We start from the raw sequence: 17,730 nt of genomic DNA on the forward strand, positions 1-17,730 counted from the left end.
CACCATCAGGCCTTTATTACATTGAGGGCAGTGTCAATGTCTCTACAATAATTCTAGATTCTATGTTAACACATTTCTAAACTCTAAATCAGCTAAACATTTCTACAGTGGGTAAGGCTAAGCCTCAGGTTGTGGCTCACAAGCCAGCTGTAGAGACACGACTAACTGTGGTGGAACAATCTTGTTAAAATGAGCTGCATGATTAGAGCAGATATCTTATATTATTGACCAGAATGGGCTTCAGCTCAGCTGACAAAAGCTGTGTGAGCCGAGGTTTACAATGCAAATAGAGATTAGTATCTTTCATCGGAGAGGGGGGAAAAGCGCCCAGCTGAAAAATTGTAAAAAAACAAACAAACAAACAAAAAAACAACAAAGGGGGAAAAGCATGTAGCTACATGTAAAATATCAATTTGTGTCTGTTGTTAAACATTTAGCTGAAGCATTAGTTGGCTAACCATAACATACCTATTTTCTGTGTTTAAAAGCAACTCATGTTTTTGTATGCTACATAAAAGCTAAAGGTTTATCTGTCCAAATGTTTATAGTTGAAGTGCAAAGACATGAAGAATTTTTTGAATGAAGTTTTAACAGTTTTTGGACACTGTAACAAGGGCAGGGCCAGTAGGTTACTGGCAGAGGACCAGTTGGAGCTCGGGACATTTAGATTCGTGTTCGTCGCCCATGGCAGCACCAACTAAACACAGCCCCTCAGTTTAAAGCCTCTGCAGACCTCGCGCTTTGTTCACATCCACTGAACTGTGAGAGTCTGTCAGGATGTAGCTGTTGACCCACAGTCGTTTAGATGTGTTTGTGTGTGGGTTTAAGAGTGTGTTGGTCTTTACCTGTGTTCTTTTTCCTCCCACTCTAGTAAATTGTCCAGTGTAATTTTTCACTGCTGGTTAAATTTCAAATGTTGACCCTGGGACTGGGTGATCAGTACAGATCATAAGTCCAATGGAAGTTTTATAGCTTTTGAGCTACAATCTCAAAAGCACAATTTCCCTCCGTCTCTAACCTGGACTGAGGTTCTATGAACAGCATTAATCAGTTGACCTCAGAGACACAGTAATTACGTACGGATTTAAAAGTTCAAAAAAATAGGAAACCATCTGACCATGATGAGCTCTGAAAGCTATTACCTAAAATTTTAAATTGAACCTTAAAATTTATGATGGAGCCTGTGCAAACATTTTAATTTCATCTTGAAACTAAATTTATTTATTTTATTCTGCAAATGATTAAAAACCAGTTTGCGTAAGACATTGTGTTTATTAAATTTTTAAACCAAAAGTATCACCTACATTTCTCCCATTTGTAAGATCATAAAAGGGTATGAACTGTGATACATATAAAACTAGAATTGATCCTCTGCTATTACTATAATAGTAGCTTAAGTTATCTTTAAGCTAAAGTGGCAGTATATTTGTCTTGTGCATTAATAGACTGACTCAGAAAGAGAAAGCAATTCGAAGCCACTGCTTCAGGGAAGTGTGAGGGAAATATTTATTCATAGCCATTTTTTTTGTCTTTTTGTTGTTGTTGTTGTTGTTGTTTTTTCATTTTCAAATATGTTAAAAATGAATTTACTGAACAACTTATTCAGTAGACTGAGAAACTGAGAATGGTGGCAAAATGAAAGTTTGCCTCAATATTTTACTGTTGCTGAATAACCATTGCGAGCCCCCCCCCCCCCCCCCCCAAAAAAAAACAGGTTTTCTACCTTGCTAGGGAGAAATTCATCCATCACTTTTTTTTTTCTCCTTCACTTAACACAGTTGCAGCACATCCACAGTAAATGCACAACAGTGGCGTTACAGCTTACAAGATTTAAAGCTTTACTATTGTTTATGTGCACTGCTACCATGTTGGAATGTGAAGTTGGGGTCTGGTGGGTAATCAGAGTTGAGGAGGCATTCCAGTGGAAGATTCCGACTCAGAACTTGGGATTTCCGACTTTCAACTGAAAACGGAATACAGCAAGAACCTTTTCACATTACTTGATTTAACAAAATACAAAATGTCAGTAACATTTACAACAGGCACATGTCATAGAAAACAGTATTTCTTGGTACAGTGATGTGATTCAATTTATTATTTACACCGTATTCCACAAACAAGGGAAGAATAGTGTTTATTGCTGAGATTAACAACTGTAGGAGATTAATATCAGTCTGGAGGATCTGGTTTACTTTTTTGCTCTGTCTAGATCAACGAGTTCTTCTTTTGCCTTGTGTGGATTCCGCACACTTTTTCATTGTCATGCTATTTAAACACTTTTATTTAAGAAAGGGCTTGATGGAGGCTTTCATAGGACTGTATTACATCTCTGCACATGCCTCTTGTCTTTTTAAGCAGTAGCCAAAATGTGTAAATACTGGCCAAGTTACCCAGACGGAGGCTATGAATAACACCTACTTGGCCTGCAGCATTAGATGGGAAGAGGTATGTGATCCCAACAAGAGACAGAGGCAAGCTTTGGATAGACTCAATTCATTATCATGTAACATAAGTGACCTTCATCATTTGTACTTCATGATCTTACTGTATAAAAATTACTCGAGCTGACAGCCTGCATGACTTTATAGTGGTGCCATTTAGGTTATCACAAAGCACTTAATCCTGTGTGATAAAGTGCTGTGATAACAGACTGTTAAAAGTGCTGCACTTCACTAAGATTATAGTCCTTGGTTAGTATCTAAAATGTCAGAAAATAATGACAAAATGCCTTCTGCAAGTTCCAAACTAGAAGTGATATATTTGGTATGCTGTGTCAAAAAACTATTTGAGTATTTTAGCTTCACAAATGTCAGTAAATGTTTTGTATTGTAAGTTTGTAAATTGAATATTTTAGGATTTTGGCTGGAGAAAACGAGCAGTTTGAAGACATAAACTTAGGTTTTAAGGCACATTTTACTTAAAATACATAGCTCTATGTATTTGTTAGGAAAAGTTCCACAGCAGGCCTTACATGCTCACTGCAGCAGGACCACAATATCAGGTAGTCAAATTATCTTTAGTAACTGACTTTGTCGTGGTGACGGACTGCCCTGTATCACACTAATTTGAGTGTAGCCCAGATAACACTTCCAGTGTTTGGCCATCATGACCTCCTTCTAGACAGAAGGCTCTTCCATTCCAAGGCTATGCTAAGCATAGCCTACACTTAAGCTCAACTTGCCTCAAAATAGATTCCTGACTGGCCGCAGCACTCCTGGAAGACCTCAGTTATCTATATCACAACCTCAGGAGTCAGCACATTTCTGCCAGATGCATCTGCACCAATGTAAAGAGCCTTTTGCTGTGGAGTCTGCATGCACCACATGTCAACATGCTTTGTTTTGTTTTTTGTTTTTTAACAAGAACCGGATTTCCCAAATTCTCCTTCTCCTCCATTATACAGCATAAAAATTAGATGGTTACACAGAATAAATTGGATGTAATCATAGAGTAGCTTACATGCAAACCACACCCTTAGAAAAATGTTATTGGCTCAGTTGTTGGCACTGTCTTGTTCTGGCGCCCTTTTTTTCCCCCTAGGTAGTTTTCTTTCCCAGTCCTTTAATTTTACCAGCAGTGTACCACTGCTTGATATGTATGCCTTTTCCTGTTCACTGTACAGATCTGTCCAGTTAAGGACTTAGCCAAAAATGAATGAAGTCTAAATGTAGAACAGAAGCCCCAAATAGGATGTGGATGTAACTTAACTTCTATCATCCAACTGCCTGCATAATCACAAATAGGACTCAGACGGTCACAAATAGCTCTGTTTGCATAGCAAGCTGCCACCTTATTTATGTCAAGAGACTCTCTATAGTTAATGGGGACAGATGTTTTTTCTATGAAGTGATCTGTTTTTATTTGTGAATCAGATTTTGTTTTAAGGTTATGTTGAAATGTATTAGATGTTGCTGTGCTGATATGGAAGATGCATGTTTAGCTTGCAGTCACCATGTTAGGGACCCATGACTATGTTAGCCCTGTGGAATCCATTCATCTAGCACTTCATGTTTGCTTGTTTTTTTTTCTCTAATCTAAAAAGTGTGACACATGTTTTAATATTATAGTTACAGAGACATTATGGATGGTGATTTTCAGTTTTACTTCACTTTACATGTCAGCTTAGCTTTTTTTTTTATTTTTTTTTTTTAACCTAAACCAAAGTGAGGTTTGTGTATTCTACCACAGTAATGTGATGGCATTGAAGATAGGGTTATTTGCCCTTAACGTACAATACCATATTTGGTGAAAGCCAAACATGGCACATATTAGCTTATCAAAGACCTCATACCTCTGTGGTGAAGGAGTGGTAATTTGGTCTCGTTTTGGAGCCACAAGACATGGACACTTAGTCTCTGAACTCTGCTTTATACCTATAACTACTGACAGTTATTGATGAGAATTGGGTCATGCAACAGGACAGTGATCCCACACACAGAGCAAATCTATAACAGAATCGCTGAAAAAGAAAGGAATGAGGGTGTTGCAATGGTCCAAAGTTCATCAGGTACATTATCAATCGTTGTTCAGCTTTTGATTGGATAGTCTTTATTTTTGCTGGAAGCAATTTTGATAACAAACTGTCATCAGCTATGCCAGTACATACCACAAATAGTTGCCTTTGAAGCAAAATACATGATACTCGAATGAGTATTTGTTGAAAAATAACCGTTGGCTTTATACATTTTCATTAAATCCTTTGAGGATGTCATTATGTACCCTTATCCTATCTGATTAATCGCAAAAAAATGCATCAGCAGATGAAAATGCAAAACAAAAAACAGAAAAACTGAAATTCTAGCTGTTATGATATCTAATTGCTGGAGGAGTAGTGGCTCACCTTTGCATCACATCTTCAATTTGGATGAGGAGTAGCAGGCAGTTACTTGAACAATAAAACAGCTTCTTTGCTTGTCAAACACCCCTCCTGTGTTTAGATGTCTTGCACCTAAAGTGCAGCCTTGGATTAAATCCTGCTGAAGGCACCAAAGTGCAAATGAAGTTCCACCACCTGCTGGCATCATATGGCAGCTGTTTAACTCAATCTGCATATTCATGAGGTGTTAGTCTTTCACTTTTTTTTGCTGCAGATTTAAAATGTGGACAATGCCTTTGTTAAATCTTTCTGTGTTGATTGGTCACCCACTGTGAAATAAAGTCTTGTATTTGAGAGCTGCAAATAGTTAAGTGCAGAGTCAAAGTGCCTTCCACTCTGTCTTGAATGGTGTGTTTACCTAACCTGTTATCTTCTATCTGGCCTGAAAACTGCAGATGGTGGCTGGCTGTAACACACACAGTTTTTAGGGCTAGCCTTTGTGTCGCTGACCCATGTTTGACACAGAAATGAGATTCCTATGTCAACAGCACATGGTTCAGTGACACTGCAGTCTAGGCCTAACTCTGCCTCTATCACAGAGGAGTGTGCTATCTCACAGTGTACATTTTCTCCTTATTTTGTTAGTTAATTGGGCGAAATTATATCTTTTGTTTTTCTTCTATGCACTGCAAAAAAAGACAAAGCAGTTTTTATAAAGGCTTTTAACAATGTCTGCAGTATTTATTTGTTGTTGTTTGTGAAGTTGCATATAGGAAAACTAAGAAATAGACCTGCAGCCACATTTAAAAAAAAAAAAAAAAAAAAAGGCCAAACACTGGGCAGAAAACACATACATTTAAAAACAAGGGCAGTTTTTATTATATTATATTGTATATGTTATATATTCATTTTGTTTTTATGAATGAATTTGTGAATTTATGAATTTGTTTTTATGAATGTATGAAAACACATACATTTAAAAACAAGGGCAGTTTTTACTTTTAAGTGAATTATATTGTATTTGTTATATATTCATTTTGTTTTTATTTATTTTTGAAGATATTTAAAATGTTTGTAGTGAAGTAAAAACAAGTGTAAAGTACATGCTTTTGTTATTTTCCTGTTGAAACACATTTAATATATTTGACATAATTATGAGTGAAGTTATCATTGTTTTGTTTTTTTATTTATGTGGCTCTAATACATGTGTAGTATTCATTTCAACGTTTGAGTTCTTTTAATTTTTTTGGGGGGGGGAGGGGGGGTTAAAACATTTTGATCACAAGTTTTTGTTTAACAAAAAATACAAAAAATGAATTCTGGAGCATGGACATTAGATTCCATATTTAATATTTAATTAGCGTAATTTCGTTATCTTTTTCAGAATCTGTTATGAGATGTTTGTGGTCATTACTTAACCAGACCCACATTAATGATGTCAGAGTTTATTTGCTGTGTGTGATGATCCACATTAAATTAGACACCTCGTATTAGATTCAGCATGTCTGTTGTGTCAGTGTTTCCAGTCCTGAAAAGGATGATTCATTCAAAGCAACACCGGAATATCTACAAATAAAGCCTGACAACCAGATTAGAAGAAGAGGCTTGAAAATACTCCTGTGCCATCATTTATTTTTAAATTAAACCAGTAATTAAAAGGGAACATTTCTCTGGCTATGCTCTCACCACATCTAGTTTGACACATTTTGCACTTCAGTAAGATCTGTCGTGGCAGGTGTGAACAGAGCAATTACAAAGTGTCAGCAGAGAGGAGAGGTGACTGAAGATTTTGTGCCTTGGCCCTTGGACCAGTGATTCGTTTTTGGAAAATCTGTGTTATGCTAGATGCCGGTGATGTGCATAACATAATTCTCCATAATTTTTGGCTAACTTTAGCTAAAATTTGCTGGGAGGTCACTGAAATTAGTCTAAAAGTTGTTAGATGGAACTGAGAGTTAAATTACTTTACAATATATTTACACATTGCAATTAAAAACAAAACAAAAAACAGCAACAACCCACAAATGCTGCTCAGTGCTTGTTTAAGACCTAGATAAGCTGTTAAAGCAAAGGACCACTATGGCCAGCATTTCTCCAAAAGTAACACTGGTCTCTGTACCACTTTTCCCTTCCATGTTGACTAATTCATATGATCCCTAGCTGAGGCCTTCTGTTTCCTAACCTTTCCCTCTGGTTACGATGGGGCAGTCTGCTGTCTGACCCTTGACCTGCAGGAAGCAGCAAAGTCGTTATCAGCGTGCCACAGGGATTTGGCATGCCCTCATTTGTTTTCATAAGCACGGTTTCTGAAAATTGAGTGGGATATCAACACATATCCAAAACCTTATTAGAGGAATCATGATAATAAACGAAAATTGGGAGCAGGGCAAGGTCAGATTTCACACGTCACGCAGACTGTAAACCAGTCATTGTGCCCCGACGGAGGCATGGGCGTGTGCCTTGTTTTTGCAAGTGCTGACCTTGTGCAAAGTATGTGGTGAATTTGCTCTGTCTTGCTTTGCAGCATGCTTAAAAGTGTATCGACACAAGCCAGCAGCTTCACTATAAATATCGTAAACATTTCGAAATTAGATCAATTGTATGTTTTGTGAATCACTATGGCAAAGAGCTTTATATTTTTTTTTATTCCTCATAGTCCTAAGATGGCATTTGCAGCAGTTGGTATCAAAAGCATTGTTTGTGTATCCCATTTATCTATAATTTCAGTCTCATGTCTCAGTCTCTCATGCCCAGTCTCTTAGTGGGATGAGCTTTTACCTGTTCCAGGATTAAGTCGCACCATGAGGTGAGAAGTCTGTTGCCAAAATAAGCTTTGTTTATGTTGAAGTGATTAGGAAAAAATTAAGGGCTTTTCCACGGGTTGTGAGAACCTTGCCCTTCCTTTAGGGTTTGTGCAGCCCTACCTCTAAATAAACAATGTGAAAAAAGTTTGATGTGCACTTACTATTTATTGGAATTCATATAATCATTTCAATATCAAACAAATATTGAGATGTGCGCATATTAGCATGTCTTTCTTCTCTTTGAATAGATCTATGATCCTAAATAACCAAATAATGAAATGAAGAAACTAATTTGTTTTCATTAGAAGAAATCAAAAGCTTGCATACTAAGCGTTTGGTGTTTGTTAAAATTGTCTTACATTGTGATTTAATCTTTATATTGGAAACATTATACAATGGTGGAGGGAGTCCTCCACCATTGTGGATGGTTGTGGGAGAACTACAGTAGTACGATAATTGTAACGTTTTTTGAAAAATGAAAATTCCTTATTTGATTATTTTCTGTTTTTATCCTCATAAACATATTTAGATAAAATGTAGGAGTCAGGCCAGTAAATGTAAACAAAAGCCAGCCCTTTGTCTCAACTTAGCTTTGGGCTAATTCTTGCATCACATCATAAAAAAATACGCTTAATTTGCCATCAGCAACTCCTTGTGGAATTAATGCTTTCTTACTTTGGGCTTGGCTGAGTTTTAAAAGTTGAAATAGGGAAAATGATCCCAGTGGTCGGTAGACTGGTATTTCTCATGCTTGGACTACAGTGGTGAGGATGAATAGGACTTAACTAATGTGTCACAAAATCAAGAAAACTCAAATGTACCAATTTGTAATTTCTTAATATCTTTCTTAAAAATAATTTTTTGTTTTTCTAGTTTTACCTTTTTCAGTGTAACAGTACATTTGAAAATGTATTTGGTAGCATTAAAGATAAAAATGTATATTTTAGTATGAAAATTTCCATTTAAAGAGCTTGCATATACTGGTGCATGCATATATGTGTGTGTGTGTGTGTGTGTGTGTGTGTGTGTGTGTGTGTGTATATTATTATTATTATTATTATTTTTTTAAATAACAGTACTGTTAAATTAGGGCAGTTGTGTCATAAACCTTATATTTGGTGGTGGCCTCATAAATTTCTTGAGCACTGTAGACGGAGAAAATATTCTTGCCTAATTTCTTGGGCCGGTAGCAATTTAACCTCATCCTCAAGTTTTTGATGACTGCCACAAGATGCTGAGTCTCTTTCTGTTGCCCCTCCTCCTGGCATCTTTCGGTCGACCAGACCAGCATTATATCCTGCTGTGATTGGATTATGACTTTAATTCTTTGCCTCTATTACTGGTCACCATGGCAACCCCCACCACCCACCAGCCCTTTATTGTCATGCATAGTCCAGAATGTATCTGTGTGTGTATGTATGTATGTATATATATATATATATATATATATATATATATATATATATATATTGCTAGTGATGGATTTGTGTTTTGCTGTAACACGTTGCGTGTGTGTGCTTATCCTTGTGTGTGTGTCTCTCCCCCCCCCCCCCCCCCCCCCCCCCCCCCAAAAAAAAAAAAAAAATATATATATATATTATTTCCTCCTCTCTGGCCTAGTGTTATGTCTAAAGTAGATGCTGCTCTCAGCTCTTTGTCTGGTGCTGTAGGTGGTCCCGTCAGGCTGAATGGGCAGAGCATGAAAGCACTTCTGGAGTTTTTTGATGTTAAAAATGCACAATTGTACTGTGGGACTCTTTAAAATGATTCTCCAAATAGAAGCTGCCCAGGACCTTTTTCAAGCATTTATCGTGCATTGTTACAGTAGTTTTCTTTAAATGCTTTGTTTGGTTACCACCTTCTTCATTTGAGGTGGTAAGCCAACATGCCTGCAGTAGGCATGTAGTGAAAAAGCTGGAATGTAACATCCACTGCTGCCTACCAATGTCTCATTTCCGCACAGTGAAGTCTCTCTCGCAGGTTTTTAATTTTGGTGAAGCCCAGATATAATTGCTGCTGCTGCTGTGTTAAAAATATCTTTAAATGTGTAGTCAGCCTCTCAATTTCCCTGCACAAGCCAGTAGAGCTTTAGCTTTAATCCCTGTACTGCAGAGTTGATTACTTGCATGTAAGTGTAATAATATGCACCCACTGCCAGCATGCAGCGTGTTTACATGGAGAAAATGCTTGTAGCTAACTCAAATGGTAAGATTTAATTGATGACAACGTCATTGTGGATTGGTTCATTTGTTTAGCTGTCCATGTGCAAAAAGTTTGGCTTACACAGGTTTTCAGCATCATTATCATCTCTTAGTTTACACACAATATAGAAATGGTTAACTGATGAACTTTAAAATTGCTGGTAGGCTTTTTGAATTGTACAAAATATCTGGTTTGGTAAGCGCTTCACCATGAAACCCTTTTCTATAAAGTAGAAGGAAAGTAACATAAATCTGCACAAGCACAAAACAAAGAGCTTTACACACATCTCCACCTAAAGAAAGACAATGCATGAAAGGTAGTGTATTTGCAGATTTTGAGAATTTCCTGGTTTGCTTTATATCTTTGGGTTCAGGTGATTTTTGCTATTGTCATAGAAAGGCCTACACACATACAGGTGTATTTCTAAATGACAGCAAAGAGCTTCAAAGGAATTCAATTTGTGTTCCTGTAATTTGCAACTTGCCTGGCTAGTTCTGAACTTGCTTAGAGAAGGTGAACCCCACCCTGGTGGTGCAGGAGTGATTTTTCAGAGCTGATAAAGGAAGCTAATGAAAACTGTGTCAAAGCCAATCAATGTTAAACTAACCAGTTTTTCTTTACTTTGTTTACAACCACAAGAAGGCATGTAGCCACCAGCCTGCAGCCGCTTGAAGCAAGCCAAATGTGTGACAAAGTCTCCCCCCCCCCCCCCCCCTCTTGCTACCACTTTTGTCCTCTGCACATCCTGCTTTTCCCAGCCATTCACACAGGCATAATTGTCTCCTCTGTGAAGGACATGGAAGCTTTGACGAGTCCAGTTGCAGGTGACATCATCTGAAGCAGCTACACTGCTGTCCTCAGCAAATCTCCATATAAAATTCTGGCCTGTTCACTCACCCATCTGCACCAACCATTGTGAGGGTGTTTTCGTTTTATCTTAGCTTTGACCTGTGTCTGTGTTTGAATTACTAAGGATTACTGTATTTTTCCTCAAAAACTAAGATGGAGTGTGCATTTAAGAAATAAGATTACCAAAAGGACATAGGACCATTTAAAATGACCACTAATCCTTGCTTAAAGTTGTGCAGGAATTGCATGAATTTAATACCATTTATCTCATTTACACTTTTTTTTTTCAGACAGCCAAAATTAAAACTTAAGGTTTTGGTGAAAGTGAAATGACTTTGTGGAGTCCTACATAGGCAGACAATTACACATTTATGCACTTCATCCCTCCTTTTAAAGAAAGGTGATATGCAGCACCTTTAATGATTTATTAAGTAGCAGTGAAAATGTGATTTGGTGGCAGTTCCAGGGATTCGGGGTGTGGTAGCAGGTTTGGGCGTGATCCAGTATTCATAGCTGAATGTTGGCAGCGTGTGAATGTGTGGACGTATAAATGTAATCATTCAGTGATACAGTTCAACATACGTTAGTGAAGCTGTCTTTCAGGTGAATCCAACTGTCATATTGAAGTCTGATACTTGCCAAATAAACTCATATGATCTAAGAATTTAATCAAACTGTTTGCCAGAGAGAGTGTGATTTGTATGTGATCCTTGAATTAGAATAACTTATAAGGCATACTTTTATGTTTGTGGCTGATCTCAAGCCACATACATAAAACAGGTTTAGGTAAAATGACAGTCCCCATCCTGGCCACTGTATTCAAGACAGTGGTCTAGGTGAGTGACATGGCAGCTTCCACAAACCAGTGCCCGCTCCTGTATATTTTTAATGGATGAATGTGTAATCAGTGCTTAGTGTATATTTATTAGTCCAACATTTTTTTCTATTAAATATCCTCAGAAATTAATGCAGAAGCAGGGTGTGAAAAACTAAGTACACACTGTGATTCAGTAGCTTGCAGGACCTTTAGCAGCAATAATATGATGTAAATTGCTGTAAGACTATATCAGTCTGTTATCTGTGGAGTCTTTTGGGCCACTCACCTTTATATCTTCAGATCTCAGTTTATAGAGAGCTGAAGGCATTCTTTTATGCACAGCTCTCAAGGTCTATAGTAGTTTAGTTGGGTTTTTGATTGGACCTTTGAAAAACCTTGGTGATCACTGCAACGATTGGAGGACATGTGACTACAAAATAAGTTCAAATCATCACCCTTCTACCACTGTGCTTGATATGTTGGTGGGTATGAGGTGTTTGTGCTGATGTGCTGTGTTTGGTTTTCTCTAAATGTCCCGCTGTGCATTATGGTCAAACATCTCCACTTTGGTCTCTTTTATCCAAAGGACAAATTTCCAAAAATCTTGGGGTTTAAGGTGCAACTTTGCAAACTGCAGTTGACTTTTCTCCAAGCAATATTTCCAAAAAAGCAATACTTGTTCAGTCTTTCGTAAATTGTACTCTCTCGAACGTTAACATTTTAAATGTTAACTGAAGTCTGAAGAATCTGATCTGGAGCTCTTGGGTTTTTGGTCATTCTGTGAGCACTGAGCTTATGATGATTTTCCTGGGACGTCCCGTAAAGATTGACAGCTCTCCTGAATATTTACCGCTTTTAAATCCTCTTTCTTGCTGCAGAATAATAGACTTCAGATTGGTGGAAATGGCTTTAATAACTATTCCCAGATTTATGGGCAGCAACAGAAACATCTTTAAGATCATTGCTGGTGTCTTGTGATAACATGCAACCGAGTTCTCCACACAAGCAAACTGCCAAAACATCTGCTTTCACAGAAGAGGTCACACTTGCTGATCTCTTGATTAAGTGCGTTTAATGAGAAACGATCTAGAGCTACCCTCTTAACTCCTATTGAAGCATTAAGGTTAATAAGTTCTTAATGTCAAATTCACCTACACAAAAATAACACAATCACAGTAATATACTGTATATCTGGGACTATAAGCAGTAAAACAACAAAAAAGCTCTTTTTTTGTTTTAATTACCTGTTATTGCTAAGATGGTGGCTAGTTAGTTGTTCTAATACACAAATTTGAATATAATTCTGAAAAAAAAAAAAAAGAACTTAACTGTGTATAATATTAATGCTGAAATCCTGATGGCGCAGATGAAATGCAGAGTTAATTTAGGAAATGTCATCAGATTCCCAGGTGTGAGACAGTGCTGCAGGGTATTCAGAGAGACAGGATTACACACCCAATTAGTGAGTTAAATTATCTGCAACAAAGATACCCCCCACCCACCCCGTGTGGCCTTGGAAACATGTAATTGGTTAAATACGGTAAATTTGACACGGAATTTAATCAATTTTCTAGGACTAGGATTACATATTGTGCATTAAGACGGCAACGTGACACGCATACAATAGAGCACAAGCTTTAACTCTGAAAGGTAGCATAGGCTGGTGCACTCTTGCTTACACAGGGTTTGTATTTTGAGCCTGGATGACATGCAGCAACACCAACTTCTGTATCTCAGTTGCTCTTCTGAGGCAGATTTTTAAAAAAATATTTACACTTAGGCTAACTGGGACAATTACATATCTGTAGAGTAAATAGGATTTGCAACTTTCAGGCTACATTTCAGTTACTTTCTACTGTACTGTTGAGACAAACTGTGCAGTTAAAGCAAAACCTCATAATCTCCTGAAGCCACACACTGCTCCGGCTGCTCCTGCTATGTGGATCCATGACAGTTCTGTTTTAACCGCTTGGGTTTGTGATGTACAATGGGTCCTCCTCTACTGCGTCAAATGGTGACCAGAGGAGAAGACAAAGTGCAGCCAAAACTGTCTGCTGAGGCTTTTTTGGTGTTCCCAAAATACCTCGGCACGTCAGTGCACTCTCAGCAGACACACAATGGCACATGTCACAAAACAGTGAATGTGACACTGATCTGAGGCACCACACTCAGGCTTGACTGTTGTGGACTCTTCCACAAAAACGCTGTTTGGTCTGTGGGTTGTAGAAGGAGCATTTTTCATGCAGCTTACTGAAATTCAGAGTACTCACGGATTTTTTTAAAGTCTTGTTTCATATATTTCAGTGCTATGCAATGATAACGTAGCACTAGGATCACACAGAAAAAATTCTGTGGCTACAAAAAAAATCAGTCGCCTGAAAACTGATGCAGTAAGAAATCTGAGAACCTGAGAAGCTTTAATCAAAACAGTCAAATGAAAAAGCATCCCATAAAGCTAAGTATCTTTTGCCTGTGTACACATCTGTGACCATTTTGTTCGTTATTCACCAACATGGCATGACCTTCTTACAGGACATTACCTCTCCTCCCTCGCCTCCATCCGGCCGTGTAATCCTGCAGCCGTGGCGTTGGTGTCAGTGCTGGGATCCACTGTCACACAGGCGGACACAATGGTTGCACTGTAGTCCCTTCACAGTATTGTTTTCGCCCGAACTCAGAGGCACAATAAGGCCCTTATCCACTCAGGACTGGCAAGCCTGCTGTCAGGTGCTTTTCTCCCAAGCTTGTTCGTGAGCTGAACCCATGAAAAGAATTTGTCTAAAGAACCGCTTGGAAAAAGTGTCTCTTTTGGTCCATATTGAACATGCGCAGAACATAGACTGAAATTACTCGTTTTTTTTATGTTTTAGAAGCTGAAACCTTACATAAGAACATCAGATCCTGACTGATAAGCCTAGAAATTATTTAGTGAAAAATATGAGCATGTTAAAAGAAGACCTCTGGTAGAGCCTTACTCATATAATGTGAAACGTGTATATATGAAACATAAACAGGTTTGCCTAACATTTCAAGTTTCATTTCTCATTTATTTATTTACTCTTGAAGAACATTTCCCTTAAACCTTCTTTTCTTTTTACATTTTTATTATCAGCCATTTAAAAAAAAATGTTGTCTGAAATGGAAAAATGGCAAACATATCAGATTTCGGGATCACATTTGGAGGGTTCTGTCTTTAATCCTATTTTCACCTAATCCTGTTTTGATCTAATTTCGAGCTAGTGTATTATCCAGTCATTTTCAGCAGCTGGATAGTGTAGTGGTAAAACTACATGCCTTTGGGGTGGGAGTCGCAGTTCAACTCCCGCCCAGTATCCAGTAAGGGTCCTGGCTAGACCCCCATGTTAAAAACCAAACCCTGGAATGGCGTGGCTACGTCTGCAGCCTATCCACAGCTCGGACACAAAACATTTCACTGCATGTTGTATGTGTGTGTAATCATTGTGTATGTGACGAATAAAGCTTGGTTGTTGTTGTTTTTAATTCATAATTAAAGTTATTTTTTCAGTAAAATAGCCCTATTTCTTAGAATTGTCTCAAAACCAATGGAAGAAAGTTTCTCTAAGATTAGATGGTCAAGATCAGTACTTATTCTATGTTGGGCTGTAAGTAACAGTTTCCCACTACGGTGGTTTAAAAGAGAAATTCCCCTCTCGCCCTGCGAGGCGGTTTTTATCCTTCAAGCTCGGGTCCTCTACACAGAGGCCTCGGAGCTTGAGGGTCCTGTGCAGTATCTTTGCTATTCCTAGAACTGCCACTTGCCTAGCTCAGGTCCTCCACTGTACCGAGGGCTCCGAATACCGCTTGGACCACTGTTGCCTTCACCTTCCACATCTTGAGTTCTTCTCTCAGCCCTTGACATTTCTTGAGCTTCTCCTGTTCGTTCTTCTTGATGTTGCTGTCATTCGGTATAGCTTCTTTGCTTAGCATTTTAACAGCGCCCTGTTATCAATCAACCGACCTGCCTGCCTACATACCAAACTGACTGACTGACCAACCATTTAATAAGTGCTGCCGTTTGTGTTTGTCCTTGAATTCACGCCCTCTGTGGATATGTGGCGTGTGTGCTGTACTGTTCTTTCAACAAAGAAAGAAATGCTCATTTTAAATGCACAATGAGCACACACAGTGCTACTGTCTCTACCTTGTCTTACTCCTCCACACTCACATTACTCTAGTTAATCCCTGCCAGATTTCAGTTGGCCAAAACCACAGCAGTTCTGTCATGCGCTCACACAGACACACTAGAGCACAGATTCACCCAGCTGGCATATTTTACAGATCAAAATACTGGGTCACAGTAGGATCCAGAGTGTTGGCCCTGTCCCTGCAGATCCACACATCTATCGCTGATGTGATTATGTTTAATCCACTATGTCCCTGTGATCTACCTATTGAAAAAGAACAACGTGTAGCTTGTAGACAGATTTAAGATGAATTTTGGTTAAGATGAACAGTTTGAACCACGGCTTTTGCATGCCTTTTTTTAATGCCATGCAGATGTGTGTTGTTAATGAGAAGGTGCCATAATATCCCTGTACAACACTTTGATCTTCTGTTTACTTTATTGTGTAGCATGATCGTGCTAACCTATACAGAAGTGCAGAACTAATTACTCTCTTCAACCTCAAGTGGTCTTGGCAGATGGCTGCCCTGAGGCTGGTTCTGCATAAAGGAGAGATGGTTTTCTGGAGACATCTCTCCTTCTGGAGATTTGTGATGAATGTTTTTCTAATTGGTCATATTACAGTGTTTGTATTAACTGAAAGGAGCATAGAGTCATATAGAACTTTTAGCACTATTGTACACAGAAACAAAGAAACCTGGCAGAGCCTAATCACTGTTTCTGGATTTTCTGCAGGATTCGTCCTCAGCTGGCCAGGGAGAAGATTGAGGGATGTCACATCTGTACGTATGTGATGCCTGGAGAGCCCCAGGTGATCCTGGGGAAAGACAAGGCCTTCACCTATGACTTTGTGTTTGATATGGACTCGCAGCAGGAGACCATCTACGGTACCTGCACAGAGAAGCTGATCGAAGGCTGTTTTGAGGGCTACAATGCCACTGTGTTTGCATATGGACAGGCAAGTCTTTGTCCTTGGTGTCACCACTGCAGCACTGCTGGTGTTTTAAAGCATCATCCCATCATCCCTGGTCTTTTATGCACAATACTCTCTTGTTAACTAATTTATTTGGCTGTTAAAATCTGCATTTGAAATCATGTGAGCTCCTCCAACCCTCTTTAACTGACTTATAATCTTGCAAGTTGATACTCAGGAAAAAAAAAGGCCGGTTTCCACTGCTCAAAAACTGATTTGTGCTCATTTGTGCATCTGCATCATAACTGGAAAAAGTGCAGTAAAATAGACATTTTTCTATGATTTGCAGTTAAAAAAAATCTTATACATCTTATACTTTCTTTTTATTTAAAGATTTGGCAATGTTTACTGTTTACATCCATCACAAATGACAAACTTAAGAAAAAGAAAAGCAGAATATTTCCATTGCATTGAGTATTTGCCACTGATATTTACATAATCACTGCCAGCGATACTGCCATTATAAAGCTTTGTAAGGTGTTGATAACTTTGTTTTATTCCTTAGCCATAAAAGGCTGATGGGGGTATTGTTGTCACCCCGCTGGCAGGCGGGTGGCGGGGACACCCAAGTTTGCAATGTGCAATAACTGCAGAATCTGCCAATATGGGATTTTGAAATTGATATCATAGGAGCATCTGCTAAAAGTGTTGGACAAGATTAAATCCCGGTGGCCTTGACAACAAGGTCAAATATCAAGTTTTCTGAAAATCTTGTGAATGCAATAAAATGAGAACATGGTGACGAAGGATTTTGAAATTGATACCATGGGTATATGTGCTAGGGGGCTGAGTGGTAGCACTGACGGCAACAGTTGCATCGTCAGCTGTAAAATCAAACACTGAAAAAAATTAGTGGTGATGGCTATGTATTCTTGTCATTAAATCTATCCACAAAGCACCAAGAAATCTAACCCGAAAAGTCACAATTTGGCTAGTTACCTTTTAACAAAGGAAGTTTTATGCACAATAAATTGAAATTTTGTAGACAAAGCTTGATGTTTTGATGTTGGTTTTTTTCCTTGTCTTTTTAAACTGTTACATAAAGCACGATTATTTTTAACTTTGTGCCAAATATTTGTTGTCTACCTCAAAACCTTTCAGATATTAGATTGTTGTTAGACTTTT

The 17,730-nt window shown here is 38.3% G+C and overlaps 1 protein-coding gene and 1 long non-coding RNA gene across 8 annotated transcripts in view; both read left to right on the top strand.

The window, feature by feature from the left end:
* kif21a (kinesin family member 21A) overlaps positions 1 to 17,730 on the top strand; it is a 72,270-nt gene that overhangs the window by 17,891 nt on the left and 36,649 nt on the right. For all 7 annotated transcript variants that reach the window (XM_085164698.1, XM_085164699.1, XM_085164700.1 and 4 more), the window contains exon 2: positions 16,368 to 16,590. In XM_085164698.1, coding sequence (XP_085020824.1) covers positions 16,368 to 16,590 — 223 coding nt within the window. The remainder of the gene's footprint in view (positions 1 to 16,367; positions 16,591 to 17,730) is intronic.
* On the top strand, positions 1,690 to 4,179 carry LOC146515047 (uncharacterized). Its single transcript, XR_014875327.1, has 2 exons — positions 1,690 to 2,071; positions 2,219 to 4,179. It is a non-coding gene; the product is annotated as an uncharacterized LOC146515047 (long non-coding RNA).

This window comes from Neolamprologus multifasciatus, chromosome 7 (assembly GCF_963576455.1).
Source record: "Neolamprologus multifasciatus chromosome 7, fNeoMul1.2, whole genome shotgun sequence".
NCBI classification, from domain to species: domain Eukaryota; kingdom Metazoa; phylum Chordata; class Actinopteri; order Cichliformes; family Cichlidae; genus Neolamprologus; species Neolamprologus multifasciatus.